Source organism: Aspergillus pseudoviridinutans (assembly GCF_018340605.1).
Source record: "Aspergillus pseudoviridinutans IFM 55266 DNA, scaffold_1, whole genome shotgun sequence".
NCBI lineage: Eukaryota > Fungi > Ascomycota > Eurotiomycetes > Eurotiales > Aspergillaceae > Aspergillus > Aspergillus pseudoviridinutans.
In genome coordinates this window covers 3765396-3780419 of record NW_025091281.1, presented here as the reverse complement: position 1 = coordinate 3780419, position 15024 = coordinate 3765396, and the positions used below count along the sequence as shown (strand labels likewise).

The 15024-nt window shown below is 50.9% G+C and overlaps 6 protein-coding genes across 6 annotated transcripts; 3 read left to right on the top strand and 3 right to left on the bottom strand.

Moving 5' to 3' along the window:
* Positions 1–158: 158 nt before the first annotated feature.
* Positions 159–2406, bottom strand: rpdA (histone deacetylase RPD3; the record flags this gene model as incomplete). Its single annotated transcript, XM_043297600.1, has 4 exons — positions 159–1193; positions 1251–1792; positions 1855–2155; positions 2218–2406. The coding sequence occupies 4 exons, from the start codon at positions 2404–2406 to the stop codon at positions 159–161; spliced, it is 2067 nt and encodes a 688-aa protein (XP_043153535.1).
* A 682-nt stretch (positions 2407–3088) lies between these two features.
* Asppvi_001302 (proteasome regulatory particle lid subunit RPN11) lies at positions 3089–4367 on the top strand (the record flags this gene model as incomplete). The annotated part of the gene is made up of 4 exons (XM_043297599.1): positions 3089–3157; positions 3313–3566; positions 3630–4165; positions 4219–4367. 4 exons carry the CDS (start codon positions 3089–3091, stop codon positions 4365–4367), a joined length of 1008 nt encoding a protein of 335 aa, XP_043153534.1.
* A 320-nt stretch (positions 4368–4687) lies between these two features.
* On the bottom strand, positions 4688–5533 carry Asppvi_001301 (uncharacterized protein; the record flags this gene model as incomplete). Its single annotated transcript, XM_043297598.1, has 1 exon — positions 4688–5533. The coding sequence occupies one exon, from the start codon at positions 5531–5533 to the stop codon at positions 4688–4690; it is 846 nt and encodes a 281-aa protein (XP_043153533.1).
* A 666-nt stretch (positions 5534–6199) lies between these two features.
* Positions 6200–7877, top strand: Asppvi_001300 (protein translocase subunit TIM50; the record flags this gene model as incomplete). The annotated part of the gene is made up of 3 exons (XM_043297597.1): positions 6200–6463; positions 6523–7227; positions 7293–7877. The coding sequence occupies 3 exons, from the start codon at positions 6200–6202 to the stop codon at positions 7875–7877; spliced, it is 1554 nt and encodes a 517-aa protein (XP_043153532.1).
* A 410-nt stretch (positions 7878–8287) lies between these two features.
* On the bottom strand, positions 8288–10631 carry Asppvi_001299 (putative C6 transcription factor; the record flags this gene model as incomplete). The annotated part of the gene is made up of 5 exons (XM_043297596.1): positions 8288–8724; positions 8800–8935; positions 9001–9385; positions 9440–9877; positions 9937–10631. 5 exons carry the CDS (start codon positions 10629–10631, stop codon positions 8288–8290), a joined length of 2091 nt encoding a protein of 696 aa, XP_043153531.1.
* Positions 10632–11968: 1337 nt separating this feature from the next.
* On the top strand, positions 11969–14987 carry Asppvi_001298 (F-box domain protein; the record flags this gene model as incomplete). The annotated part of the gene is made up of 2 exons (XM_043297595.1): positions 11969–12120; positions 12221–14987. 2 exons carry the CDS (start codon positions 11969–11971, stop codon positions 14985–14987), a joined length of 2919 nt encoding a protein of 972 aa, XP_043153530.1.
* Between the last annotated feature and the right edge of the window lie 37 nt (positions 14988–15024).

The window sequence follows — 15024 nt, the reverse complement described above, 5'->3', positions numbered from 1 at the left end:
AAGAAGTAGAAACTAGCACCAGGTTGTAAAGAAAATAAAAAGGCCACCTCATAGAACATATGCAATGATTTCGAGAGCCCGAAACACCATACTACCATTGCCCTGTTACGCCAGAAACTTCCAGTGGATGGACGCCTTCACAGACAGAGAGCAGAACATCAATCCCCGCCTTTCTCAGCCTCCTCAGGTTGCTGTTTTGAGCTTACTTCTGTGGGTTGGCTACTTGTCTTGTTTTCACTGGCATCCTCAGAAGTCTCCTGCTCGGCTTTCACAGCCGGTTGATCGATAGGGGCCTCAGGAGTCTTCTCCCTGGCCTTCACCTCAACCGGTTCCGTTGCATCATTCGTTTCTGGCTTGTCCGAGACGTCCTTCTCGCCTGGAATAGGCGAAGCCTTGCTGGGAGATGAAGGTTCTGGGGCTGACTTTTCTGGAGCTGGTGTCTCTGGATTCTTCTCCTCTTCCTGCCCCTCAACTGACGACGCTGGTTTCTCCAACTGCTCAGTTCCGGGGACAGGCGCACCTACGTCTTCCATCGTAGTGTCCTCATCCTGCGGCTTCGGAGATTGTTGGCGGGAGACAGCAGCAGAAGCGGCAACGTCCTCTGGTCCATCAACAGCCATCTCAGTAGGCTCTGCAGCCGCTTTTTCGTCTCTCCTGGAAGTCGATCCGGCGGCGGATGGCGAGCGTGGAACATCAGACTCGGGTAGAGGTGCTTCGGCCATTTTCGTGTCGGCCATGGTGTCCATCTCGTCATCCGGGACCGACGAGGCTTCTTGAGGAGTTGCAACCCCGCTATCAAGCCCGGAGTCCAGGTCTACATTCCGATAATTGATCTGGTTTCTGCGCTTCAGCGATTGAGGCTTGCGAAGAACTCCGTTCGCCGCATTCTCTTCCTCGTCTTCACTATCGCTGAGTTCACCAGGCTTCTCGATATACTGATCGAATCGGCGTTTCGTGAAGCGTTTGTCCTTGTTTTCGTCTTCGTCGAGATCATCTAGGATTGCGTCTGCCTCATCGTCCATGCCCTCAACAAGAGGTTCGCGAGGTACGTCAGTCATTTGCACAGAGGGTGCAAAAGCCGTCCGCTTGAGATTCTCCACCACTTGAGCTCGGATTTTGTCGAGATAATCCTTTGTGTTAGCATTGTCCATATTCGACGGACGCACATCAAGTTCGTAGTCCGGTGCAAAGTACTAAGTACCTTGTTAGCAATCTGCACGCATTCAATATTATATCCAGTATGGACTCACCTCGTAATAGTCATTGTACGGAAGTTCGGGACCTAGACTGTCCCCTAGCAGAATCCCAGTCTCAAAGGCCCACGTTCGCGCAACATTGCGCATTGTGTAACCACCGCCACCGAGAATCATGGTCGGTAAATTGAAGCTCTTGACGAAGTTCACACAGTTTGCGTGGCCTCTCATGCTCAGATTGAAACAACCTAGACGATCACCCGAGAGACTATCACCGCCACATTGAAGGACGACAGCTTCTGGGCGGTACCATTCCATGACACTTCGGATAACAGGCTCAAAGATACTCTTGTACGAAATGTCATCGATGCCATCACGAAGTGGAAAGTTGACAGCGTAGTGCTTGCCCTGTCCCACTCCAATATCACGAAGCTCGCCGGTCCCCGGGAAGTATTCTCCGTACTTGTGGAATGAGACAGTCATGACGCGGTCAGTTGTGTAGAACGCTTCCTCGACACCGTCGCCGTGATGGACATCGATGTCAACGTAAAGGACTCTCTGCTTGAATCGTAATAGCTCGAGGATACCAAGAACGATATCTGTGAAAGTGAGAAGAGGTCAGTCGATAATGGCAATCGCCGCAACAGGAAGATAAGCTTACCGTTCACGTAGCAGAAACCACTCGCTTCGCTCTTCTTCGCGTGATGGAGACCTCCAGCCCAATTCACAGCGATGTCGCATTTGTTGCGGTTGAGGCGCGCCGCACCTTCCATGCTGCCTCCGGCGCTAATACCGCAGAACTCAAAGAGCCCGTCGAAAACCGGACAGTCATCCCCAACATTATACCTGCCTTGCTCTTTGGAAAACTGGTCCATATTGTCTGGCGTAACTTTTGAAAGGAAGTCGATATATTCGTCGGTGTGGAATTGTGTCATTTCATACTTTGAGGCTGGTTTCGCACGCTGCGCCAATTGACGATTAGTATTCTGCTTGAATCTAGCCTTGAAAGTCCGTGAACACTCACGTAAATCTCCATCTTCTTGTAGAGGCCATAGTTCATAACCAGGCTATGTGTCATCCTGATACGATGCGGCTTCATGGGATGCCCAGAAACATAGGCGTAGTTACCTACGTCCGAGTCGTAGAAGTACGCAACCTTCTTGCTGCGATCACCGGAGCCATTGAGATCCAGGTCAATCGGAGGAGCAGCCATTGTAGATGAGACTGTGCATAAATGCACAGGTATTCTTCACTCAGGACCGCGTATAACTATGTGAGATAAGTCGCGAGATGGCAAAGTAGTATGGCTCGGATCGATTATAGAAGTGCTCAAGATGGGGTGATGATAAAGCAAGAGAACTGCGCCAAAGGCTTGAAGAGTTCTCTAAAGTGAGATGATTTCTGATGAAAAAAAGGCACCAGCCCTGATATGAGAAGACAGAACAATCTCGAGGTTATGGTGCTGTAATGAATTTCCGTCCTGTCGGCTGGGGAAATTATAAGTGATGGAGGAAGCGAAGGGGAGGCCGAGCAAAGGCCGCAGAGGCCAGAGGGGAGGCCGAGACTAGACGGAAGAGCTGCTCCCACCGCCTCCGTCAGGCTCGCTGGATCTTGAGCTTGGTCACGCCCAGCTAAGGATATTGCTTAGATCTCCGGAGCATCGTCACTCAACCAACTGGCTCGTTCTATTTCTACAGTCATCCTTTTCTCCATCTAATCTCACCTCCCTCAACCGGGCTACCCAACATCTGATTCCATTGACTTATATTCATTTCGACCTCCACGCAACAGAAAACCTGCCTCTGTGTCGCCGACCGACTGTCGCGCCGTCATTGCTTCCATAGAGGAAGCTATTCTGCATTCTCTCCCAGTCTTTCAGAGTCTCTTGAGTCACCATGGATCGACTCAATAGGATGCTTCAGGCCGCCCAGGGCATGGGTATGGGAAGCGCAGCTCCAGGTGGTGTAAGTCGGCCCTATGCGTCATTAACGCTTTGCATCTGTTGCTTGTGGCCGTCTATTCAAGGTCTTCTGCAAAGGCTTCTGTCTCCGCTGGATATAGATTATTTATGGGATCAAGTCACTGAGAACTATGATGGCTGATACTATACTTCTTGTAGGACACCCCGAACCTGATCGATAACTCCGAGACTGTACACATTTCATCGCTAGCTTTGTTGAAGATGTTAAGACATGGTCGGGCAGGTGTGCCTATGGAAGTCATGGGTCTGATGCTGGGGGAATTCGTCGATGAATACACAGTTCGTGTGGTTGATGTTTTTGCCATGCCCCAGAGCGGTACTGGTGTCAGTGTTGAGGCCGTGGACCCCGTTTTCCAGACCAAGATGATGGAGATGCTTCGACAAACTGGACGGTAGGTCTCGGCAGGCTGGAGCAAGCTTGAAAGTTGCACCGCTGATAGATCTTCGAAACATAGGCCAGAAACCGTCGTTGGATGGTACCACTCCCATCCTGGTTTTGGCTGCTGGCTTTCGTCCGTGGACATCAACACTCAGCAGTCATTCGAACAGCTCACTCCCCGAGCAGTCGCAGTTGTGGTTGATCCGATTCAGTCCGTCAAGGGAAAGGTTGTCATCGATGCCTTCCGACTAATCCAGCCTCAGACCGTCGTCATGGGCCAGGAGCCACGGCAAACCACATCCAACTTGGGTCACCTGAACAAGCCATCAATCCAGGCGCTCATCCACGGATTGAACAGACATTACTACAGCATCGCTATTAACTATCGCAAGACGGGACTGGAGGAGAACATGCTGATGAACTTGCACAAGCACGTGTGGACAGAAGCATTGCAGATGAACGACTTCCATGAGGAAGGCCACCACAACGTGGAGCGGATGAAGCAGCTAGTGAGCCTTGCTGAAGGTTACGAGAAGCGGGTCAAGGAGGAGACAGAGCTCACCAAGGAGCAACTCAAGACACGATATGTTGGAAAGGTTGACCCCAAGAAGCGTAAGTCCTACACCTGGCTTTCCTTGATTGCTTGTTATTGACCATCTTTACAGACATTGAAGATGTGAGCCAGCAACTGATCGAAGACAACATCGTTGCGGTATCGCGGCAGATGATTGACAAGGAGGCTTCGGTGGCGCGTTTGTCCAGTGGAAAGGGAGCTCCAGAGGGGACGGGCATGGATGTGGACGAGGAACTATAGATACACTCCGGAGGAAGATGAGGAATGCCAACTGATCTTTTTGCCTATGTTCTGGAGCTCTATGCTTGACTTCTATGGACTGAAGAGATGAGATTACAAATAGATAAATGATGCTTGATATAGTATGAATGGTGGAGCTAAAGCGCTGAAACAATATAGTAATCATACAACCCCGAACGCCATGCTACTGATTCAGCCTTTAGGATTGCACAACGGTCACGGACTCTATCTGACGAACCACAGGAACGTGCTATATGCCTCAAACTATTGGAGGTCATATAGCGTATCAATCTGACCTTAGCCAGACGTTGTGTCACTATTTACTGCACTGAATTCTGGCAGTCGGCTTCTTCAAGTTCCACTTGATTCGATTTTTGTTCACCCTCACTATCCCAGTCGGACCATCCTCGCTCGGGTCCCCACAGAATCTTTCTCTGTGCTGCCCTTGCCTCATGCAGCAGGCGCTTCATTAGGCTTCCACTTTTGGAAACCGATGGATAACCATCAAATTCCACTTGTACCACATGGGGCAATCTCTCCAGCACCTGATTGAGGATCTTGCCAGCAAAATCGGTGTAGAAGCCTGGGGATTTGCGAAAGCCTTCGAAAACAGGATGCGATGGGTCGCACTCAATGAACACCTTCAACGTTCGAACCCGCACCATCTTTTCTAAACCCAGCCGATTGTTCACAACCCACTCGCGAGGAGGCGAGGTCCAACTGGAGCCCAAAATCAGCTCGATCGTCCTCACGGACGCCTTGTGTCTTGCTGGCAAAGCTCTGACAGTTGGCGTGCGGCACCAATCCTGGATTGGGAACACGCGGAAAGTCAACGCAGAGTAGAAATAATCCGTAGCCTCATCGTGGATACGCCTGCACACGAGGAACAGAGCGACACGGACCCGAAAGGGGGCGATTGGCGGATTCTTTGCTGAGGCGCCTACACTTCCGTTGGCTCGCCGCGGCTTCAAACGATAAGGTGTGAATAAGACAAGGTCATATATCCGCAGACGAATTTCGGAAGGAAGATCGAGGAAGCGAAAGGGCGTCGGAGGAACGGAGTCCTCCTCGAGGATGTCCTCGTCCTCTTGATTCTCACTTGTATCGGGTTCCGGTGGCGGGCCCTCGATCTTTACCTTCTCGAAAGCATCTGAGAGGGAATCCATGTTGGCAGATAATGGACACCCGGGGCTAGGTACAAATACGGTGTGGGTATTTAAGGGAAGGAGTGTGAACTTTGATCAAATTCTGTGTTCATGCCATTTTTGTACTTAACTGAGGATTAGTGACTTGTTAAGGAACAAGAGCTCCTGAAGGGAGTATACATCAGCGGCCAGATATTTCTTGCGAGAAAGGAAAAATTTGTATCCCACGAACGGGGCTGCAGCTTCACTGGAAACCTTTGCTGCGGCTCTTGGGAGTGGGATAGAAGAGAATCTTCAGTCTCCCCAGCTAATACAACCCGGCATGCATGATATGAGAGCTTGTTGGGTCAAATTAATCTGGGTTGAATCAACTTTCAAAACTGAAGAAGAAAAGAAGAGAAGAAGAACGAAAGCTGGCGGAAGATGGCGGATTTTAAGACTGGTGGTAAGGGCTGCGTTGATGGATTTTGCCGCCCGCCGTATGCAAGCGCTTCCAACTTTTCTGAAGCTCTTCTGGAACAAGACTACATCTAATCATATGCCAATTATCAGGACAGACAACTTTTCCATCTGATCAGCTAGTTGTCTGTCTGTATTAGTTCTATCTAAATTCTTCCCAAGCGGAGCATGAGTGCGCTGCCTTCTCTTATCTCATATTATTAGGTCCTCCGTCTTCTCTTCGTCATTATGCTTAGCCGTGCTGTACTACCTTTAACGAGGTCCAGCGTCCTTACTTCCACTATCCGCGTATCAGCTGTCTCAGTTCCGAAATCGCGATGGTACGCAAAGAGCACTAAGCCCAAGGCTCCTTATAAGCTGCCAGAATCGGTCAAGTCTTCCCAGTCCGAACAGCCCTCGTCTACTCCCAAACCAGAGTACTCGGCGGAACAAACAGAGTTCGATACAAATGCGGATCCAGCGGGGAACGCTGCGTCGGAGGCTTCTAAAGCTGTGAGCGTTCGATTCTCTGAAGTGTTCCAGACTCTATCTAATTCTTGAATCCTCCACAGACCGAACCTAAGCCTCACCAACCTCTTCCTGACCTCACCCAGGGTATCCCGTCCACTCTTGCTGCAGAACTAGAAGATCGTACGAAAAAACCTGGACAGACTTCATTGAATCTCACAGAGGACCCTTCGCGTTCCGAAGATTATACCGATGATGGCCGAGGTGATATTCCCAAGGATGGCTACGTCTCCTCGCTCGATCGCCGCAGGGCTCGTATGGCCAACTTGATGTACGCCTTTTTCCTCTTAGCCGGTGCTGGAGGAGTGGCTTACTTGGGACGAAACTGGGAGACCGAAGAAGAAGCGAAGGCACATCCCGACATTCCATCCGGCTGGAGCTTCTCGTTATGGTATAACCGCATGAAGGCTCGTCTGAGCGATATCACCAGCTACTACAAGGATCCCGCTTTCCCGAAGCTGCTCCCTGATGAGGACCCTAATCTCCGCCAACCTTACACGCTTGTTCTCAGTTTGGAGGATCTGCTTGTGCATAGTGAGTGGAGCCGTGAACACGGATGGCGCGTTGCCAAGCGGCCAGGTGTCGACTACTTCCTTCGTTACCTGAACCAGTACTACGAGCTTGTTCTCTTTACTAGCGTCCCCAGTATGATGGCGGACCAGGTTCTTCGGAAGCTCGACCCCTACCGTATCATCCGTTGGCCACTGTTCAGAGAAGCTACCAGGTATAAGGATGGTGAATACATCAAGGTAGGCCAGGATAGCTCGGACCCAGCCTTTAAACAGGACACAGTCATTGACCAAGCTACCTATAGGACCTGTCATACCTGAACCGTGATCTGTCCAAGGTGATCCTGATTGATACCAAGGAGGAGCATGCGCGCCTGCAGCCGGAGAATGCCATCATTCTTGACAAGTGGCTTGGTGATCCCAAGGACAAGAACCTTGTTGCACTGATTCCCTTCCTTGAATACATTGCCGGTATGGGTATCGAAGATGTGCGCCCTGTATTGAAATCATTCGAGGGTACTTCCATCCCTGTTGAATTCGCCAAGCGCGAGAAGATCATGCGTGAGCGATTCGAAAAGGAAATGGAGGAAGAGCAAAAGAAACGGCCTAAGCGTGGAGTCGGCAGCCTGGCATCTGCTCTGGGCTTGAAGTCTACTCGCACGCTGGACGGCGAACAGAGTCCATCTGAGGGCCTTGCTCAAGGCAAGATGCTCTGGGACCAGATTCGCGAACGGGGCCAGAAGAATTACGAGATGATTGAGAAGGAGATCCGTGAGAACGGAGAGAAGTGGCTCGCGGAAATGGCCGCTGAAGAGGAGAAGGCTCGTCAGGAACAGATGAAGATGATGAAGGGTTCCTTCACCAGCATGTTTGGTGCTGGTAAACAGTAAAGGGACGTCTGCGGCTGTAATGCTTGACGACTTGTGGCAAACCCATTCTCTCCTTCCTATCCTATAATGTATATCTGTGATTCTCCTCATCAGGGTGAGGGTTCGTCTCTAGATGGTTCTTTGGGCTCCTGAGCATCATGGGGGGTATTTGTAAAATAGCGCATTGGTTAATTCTTGTTGTGTATAAATTGAAAATTCTTTTAATGCCGAGGTATCTAATCTCACCCAACTCTGTAAAGGAGGGAGAAGGAACAAATAGTAGGTATCTTAGCTTTTAATCACTAGGTATTGCTGCCTAAGTACAAGCCCAACGATCGCACAAGAGTCCTGCATTCGGGTATAATCCAAAAATAGAGAGAAAACCACCCACACATTTTCACTTCAGCCTAATTACACTATGCATGTATGTACTACGTGAGATTGACGTCTTGAAAGACAGATACATCCCATATCCCCGTCATGTCAAAGGGGAACCCGTCCATGGTCCCGAATGTCCCCGAGATAGACATCATATCGTCCACGATATCGTTGTTGGTTTGCGTTTCAGGGAGCGAGACAGGGAGAGAGATGGCAGCTGGATTCACGATACGAGTGTCGTATTGACCGGTCGACGGGTTGAGGGTCGGGTCTGCGGTGCCTCCGTTGGCGGCGAGTCGGTTGAGGATGCGTTCGCAGTGATCGAGGCACATGTCGGCGACATCCCAGTCTTCTTCTTCTCTGACGCGCAGCAGGATACTCCGGAAAGTTTCGACGTTTGCGAGGCAGGAGCGGGCTACTTCGCTGTCTGTTGTCTCTAGGGCGCAGCGCACAAGGAGGGTGGCGGTGGATGTGAGGTGGAATGCGCTGTCTAATGGAGAGTTAGCATGGAACAATGAAATCAAAGATCTGGGTGGGAGGAAAATTCTAATTAAAGTCGACGTACATGGTAGCCAGAATTCTTGAAAGTTTTGCTTGCGCAGCGACGAGATGAATCGCACAATCTCCTCTGCTGATTTTCGACACTCGGTCTGGAAGTACCGACGGGCTTCTGGGTTGTCCGTCTCGGCATTATTCACCTCCTGTATGAAGGGTATTAGAGCACGACGCCGGGAGCAAGCACGATATGGGATGCGCAACGACGTACCTTGAGCTCGACTCTGCTCACCAGCATCTTAACTGCCAGGAAAGATAACTGCAGGCTACTGATTCCTGACACGCGAGATTCTAAGCTATGGTGCACCGGTGTTCTGAGCCAGTCAGGAAGAGAGTCTTCCCACATGTCGAGGTCAGTCCGAATTTGTCGCAGCTTTTTAGTTGTCTCGCGAGGTAGGCTATGCTGCAGACCGTAAACAAGCGGCAGCAACTCTCCCAGAATCTCTGTCAAACGGCAAAGGCAGATATGACAGTGGGCTGCCCTCACTCGTTCCGTGGTCCGGTGCGTTGGTGGCACCAACACGTCGATGGTGGGAAGAGGAACGTCGTATTGGTTCTTGGAGATTTGAGGAGGAACTCCATGCCCAACGCTTCCCCTTGATGGAGGTTAGTATCTATGTCGATTAAAGGGTAGACGGGGAAGAGCTTACCAACGGTCATGGATGACAACGCCCCACCATAAACGGATACGATTGTTCTTCTCTGGGGGAGAGAGCTTCCAGTTGCTAGGATCCCGGTTGAGGCCCAGGCAATGAGCTAGTGCGACAAGTCGACCGCAACTGATGGCGTTACCCGTCATCGAAAAGATCGGACGTCCGGTCAAATCTATGAGAGCAGCACTGATTGTTGATAGGCCAGGGGCAGAGAATTCCTCGTGGAGGGCGGCTACCGTCATGTTCACGGCATACCGAACATCTGGTTTCGGATGGCAGGCGAGCTTAGGCGTGTGCTTCCAGTAGACCAATGACATGGAGTACACTTGACAGAGAAGCGACGCCGGTGGTTCGCCTGGTGACTCCGATATATATGCTTCCCAGAAGCTTTCTCCATCAAAAATGGGGAAAGCTATGTTGAACCTATCGATAAAACTGGCGAAATATGTTAGTTGATTGGAAACCGCGACACATTACTTAGAAGAGGAACATACAGTCTGACTAGATCATGTTTGAAAGGTCCAAGGATCTGTTCGAGGATTTCCTTCTGGTTTTCGCCGGGGGGAACACCGACCCGCATTCCCTGTCTCCGCCTGGAGACGGTGGTGTAGAGGATCGGTTTGCGCGGATCACTTGAGTAAACGTTGTACGGGTGACTCTTTGGCTCGACTGACTTGCTGGAACGCTCTTCCGGGGGCATGAATTTTTCAATTACCTGTGCATCATCGGCCACCACGGGTCCGACAATGAAGACGGATTCATTGTGGGGATCTTCTGTCCCATTGCGTCTGCGATCGGTTCCGCGACTATCAGAATAGGCACGCGGCCGACTGAAACTCTCACGCCTTCGGGATGGATTAGGAGAGGAGATAGTAGTATCGGGAGTACGTTTGCGTTTCTGTCCTGTACTCAAGCTCTCACTGACCTGGTCGACAGACCATCGTTTAGAGTCAGAGCTATTGGAGACCGAAGCGTCCGGAAGGGGTTCCTCCTGATAATGACAGTCGGCACCTTGAACCCGACAGAGCAGGCATGATTGGCCGGGAATATCTACAGTGCATCGGGATTTGCGTTTTCTGCAGAGGTCGCATGCCCTGACTTTGTGCGATCTGTATGGTCTGGCCCCCGCGTTGAAACTGGGGGAAGCATGTTTCTGCGTTGAGCTATTCTGGGTAGTCGCAGGAGGCATGATGAGTCACCAAAAAGATATCAGCGCAACGCAAGACAAGGACTATATGTCATCAACTGTGAAGCGCGCCAATTGAGGGTCCCACAGGCTCCTCCACGGCTGGCGTTTGAAACGCCGACGGAGCGGAAGGACGAGACGGTACAGTTGCGAAAGCTTGATAATGGATACTCGCTCGGAAGCAAATATCACAAGATACTAGACTACCTAGTAGTCGCGAATGGTAATGTAGTCGCAAAGTAATAGCCTCAGGAGCTCGAAAGGTCGTAGTCCGATATCCTGTAGGTAATAATAGTAAAGACTTCCCAAGGAGTCACTGAGCCAATCACCGGCACAGCAACTAGCGCAAAGACGACTATGCGGACGACATTGAGGGTGAAGCCAGAATGAAGCCAAGAAAGATGAACTTGACTGGTTCTAACAATTGCAGTGCCGTCCGTAGTCCGTCATGACCTAGACTATGAAGTAGAAGAGGCGAAATTGGTATCGGAAACTGCCGAGTCCTCACACTTCCGGGCCAAGTAGTAAAGGCAAGAGGTAAGTGATATCCACCAGTATCAGCCGAGCTTGACGAATGAGACGGATATGCGGGGGAAGTGGCTGCAAAAAATGCCGACGGTGATTGATCGACTCTGCCTCGTTTTTCTCCTCTATTTTTTAGTTTCAGGTTTCTCCTGTCATCCTCTGTTTTGCTTCTGCGTTTTCCCTTTCTTGTTCTTGTCGGCTCTTTTTCCTCCTCTTTTTTTTTCGCCTTTTTTTTGCCCTTTCTCGCTCGTCGGGACGCTGACTCAGCACTGAGGCCAACCACGTGCCTCTGCTATTTTTATCCCCCGAAACAGTTAGTATTATTTAGTAGTATTATTGTTACTTGTCACGGAGACACTAAAGCGATACCTACCTTAGACAGATAGAGTATCCAGCAGGCGAGTTCGATCGCCAGGGTCTGATCTTCATCGTCTTCATCTTTCTACCATCTTCAAATGACACCTATCCACCTTGTGGTGTATAACATCGTCACATACGATGTCTCATCCCCGGTCGTCCTGACTCTGCGCGCTGCTGAAACACCCCTCAGACGCGCCCTCGAGGTAGCTAAGTAATAGATCACCGTTGGCGTGCAAACACAGCCACAAGCACCGCTTGGTGCCCGCACTGGCGCCTTTATCCTTGCATCTTCCCCTAAAACACGTCAAATGTCACTCTGGATTTTCTGCTATACCACTAGTCTACTCGCTTCTTGGGAAAAGAAGATCCTTATAATTGTCTGGAGCTAAATTGAATTGATCTGGCTACAGACATGGTTTTATTCTACCAGATGTAGATGTCTCCATGCGACTATCATGGACCAAGATGTTCGGATGCCGAGCGTCGAGCGAGTAGAGGGCCCCTGTCTCGTACACGAAGAGTGTCAGCCGTGCATGAGATCAGAAAAAGATGCTCGTGAACAGAACTCGGCGCCTTTCGGTCTTTTACCTCGCAGTGTGATTGAGCAGTAAGTGACCTGAAGTTCAGCTCGCAGTACCTTCTCGATGTCGTCGTTCATGCGTATACTTTGCGCCAGGATGAGAGAATTGCGCTAATGGTCCATGTAGGATTCTATACCTTGTTGATGCCAATACTTTCGCGAGTCTCGCCTTGCTCAATCGAAAATGGAGGCGCATCTCGGACTGTGCCGCACTGTATGCGCATCACTTGTCTCGATGTCCATCATTCTCCATGATGCGAGAATCTGTCTCCAGTGCGGCTAACCCGGAGAACTTGGCATACCTCAAACGCCGATTTTTATCAGAGGTCAGGCGAAATGCGTTCGAGGTCTTTCTCAGACCTCGTCAAACTCTGATCAAACTCATCTCAACCTCCATGAGCTCTTCAACGGCTTTCCCGCAGGGCGAGGCTTTTCGTTTTGCTTTCTCGCCCAATGCTCAGATGATTCTTTGCATCAGTTCTTCAAGGATTGTTGTCCTCGACGTAACTTCTGATTCCGCGGCCGTAAAGCACGAGCTCAAAACTTGGAGACGCCCCCTCAACGCCACCATCCTCGATGATGGTTCCCTCCTTGCAGTTGTTTCTTCTGATCACCAAATCAATATCTATAGTCTAACAAACGAAGAAGCTTCATTGATCCAAGATCTCAAGTTAACAGAAGTTCCCCGTGCTCTGGCGCTTTCCCCCAGCGGAGGCGTCCTGGCAGTCGCCTACAGTGACAAAATCGAAATGTACGCTATCAGAGAGGGTGCTCTCGTCACTGAACGCAGAGCCGTACGCTGCGATGGGGTCGACGCAATCTCGTTCTCTTCTGACGGCGTCATGCTGATCGGCTCTTCTGCTGACAGCGTCAGTAACAGCCTGGTCACTATAACAGTGCCCTTCTACACTGACCCAGACACCGAATCATCCCTGAGAGATGTCCAAGTTCGGATGTGGACCACCCAGATCCTCTTCCCGGACCTGATACCTGGTTACAGCCACGCGTGCTTACTACCGCTTCATGCAGAGGGCGAGGGCAGCTGGATTCTGGGGTATGACCGCCGGATCCGAGCTTTCAGAACGTTTGGGGTCACCAATGCAAACTCCGGAACAACGTACTTTGTGGGACCCATCTCCGCCAACACACTACAGGAGGCATTACCGACAATGCTTCCTTCCGCTGACGGCCAAGGCGAGCTCGTTGCGTTGGGTTTCCAGGATTCCGGCCTTTGGGTGTACGGGGTACCGAGTCGACTTGATATTGCTAGTTCGACTGGAGAAACGCAAGCCACACCTAACGCCCCTCAAGACCATCCGATGAGAAATTTGGGCAGTCTGCCGCATAATAATGCACTCCGATTGGAGTGGGCGGTCGACAAGCCCAAAACAATAGTCAGTGGACACAAGATGAGCGACATGCCCGGAATGACCGCAGCCCGCTGGGTTCGGTACGCACACTCTATGGTCGGACAACGTCGGCTGGTGGCAGTGGCTCCTGGTGGCGTCAGCCCCCCTACGATCGGCGATGAAGATGTCCCAGTTGACGGTGGAAGAGTACTTCTCTTGGACTTTGAGCGGTCTACAACCAACGGACAAATCACCGAAGTCAGTATTGAGATTGGAGAAGCAGAGCCAAAACTACTGAGCGAGCCAAATTCGAGCTTGGACACCGAAGTGGAGTTGCAAAGGAGGCGGACCCTCCTGCATCACAGTGATGCCGCGTCTCAACGAGTAAGAGCTGCTGCTCGAGAGACACGCACGTCTATAAGTCGTGATAATCACCAAGTATTGTCATTCAGTCCTCGGAGGCATAGTTCCTTCTTCTCCAGCTCCTCAAATGATAACGAAACGCCTCCAATACCCGATTCTCCCTACGACAACACGCAACCACGATCTCAAGACACATTGCGTCGTGCTGCTACGGCTGCATCATCGAGTCGTGGGCGATACAACCCTTTGTATCGTGATCGATGGAGTCGAATACAGAATGAAAGGCAAATACCGCAGGTGCCTGAGATGTTTCAAATCCCTCACGAAAGTGATGCCGACAACTGGGTCCCCCCACCCCCTCCTTACTCCAGTGAGCCTGACGCGCCACTTCCGGAGTATCTTAGGAGGACTCTCCTTCCCACGAGAACGGAACCGTCTTTGAGGATTGGCGCCACACCTACTTCAGTCCGGAGATCGCAAACTACTCGTTGGGATCACGTGTCCGCGTCCGAGGAAGGAATTTCTGCAACTCCCCCGCAGAGGCTGAACACCGTCAATGGCTCGCTATGGGCCCGGAGAAGGAGGGACTCCGAAACCCGTCATCAAAGTCTACGAACAGATGACATTTTTCGAAGGAGAGATCGTTCTGCCAGCTGTTCACGTCAAACTGAATTCCCAGAAGCACGTCCACGTTCACCTACCAATGTTGAGGGGCCATCAGCAGGGGTAGATGGTACTCACACCCCAACCCATTCACCCCTTCCAATGAGTTCTACGCCGGCCCCCGTGCAAGCGCGACCTGTGATTGACCAGCCCTTTTTGAATCACGACTGGCAATTCGATGCATCTGCAGCTCTTGCCATACCCCAGGGAATGAATCATTATCCATTTTCGGTCTCGTCTCCCAACCTGCAAGTTTCAGGTTCTGAATTCATTGAACCGGCAACTGTGCGAAGTAGCAGCCGACTACATAGTATCCACAGATCGGCAACTCGACGCTCACAATCTCATGACATCCGGTTGCCATCCACAGGAATCCAACCTCTCAATCGCCGAGTATCCACAGATCCTACACTCTCGTCCACATCAGCGAATGAGCTGTGGCGAAGACGTATAGAGGAGTGGAATGAACAAACGATCTACGAAAGGAGCAAAAGGCGATCTAGATGTATTGTGATGTAGGATAGTCTTGCTTTCCGTTTTCATCTTTCATATCCTG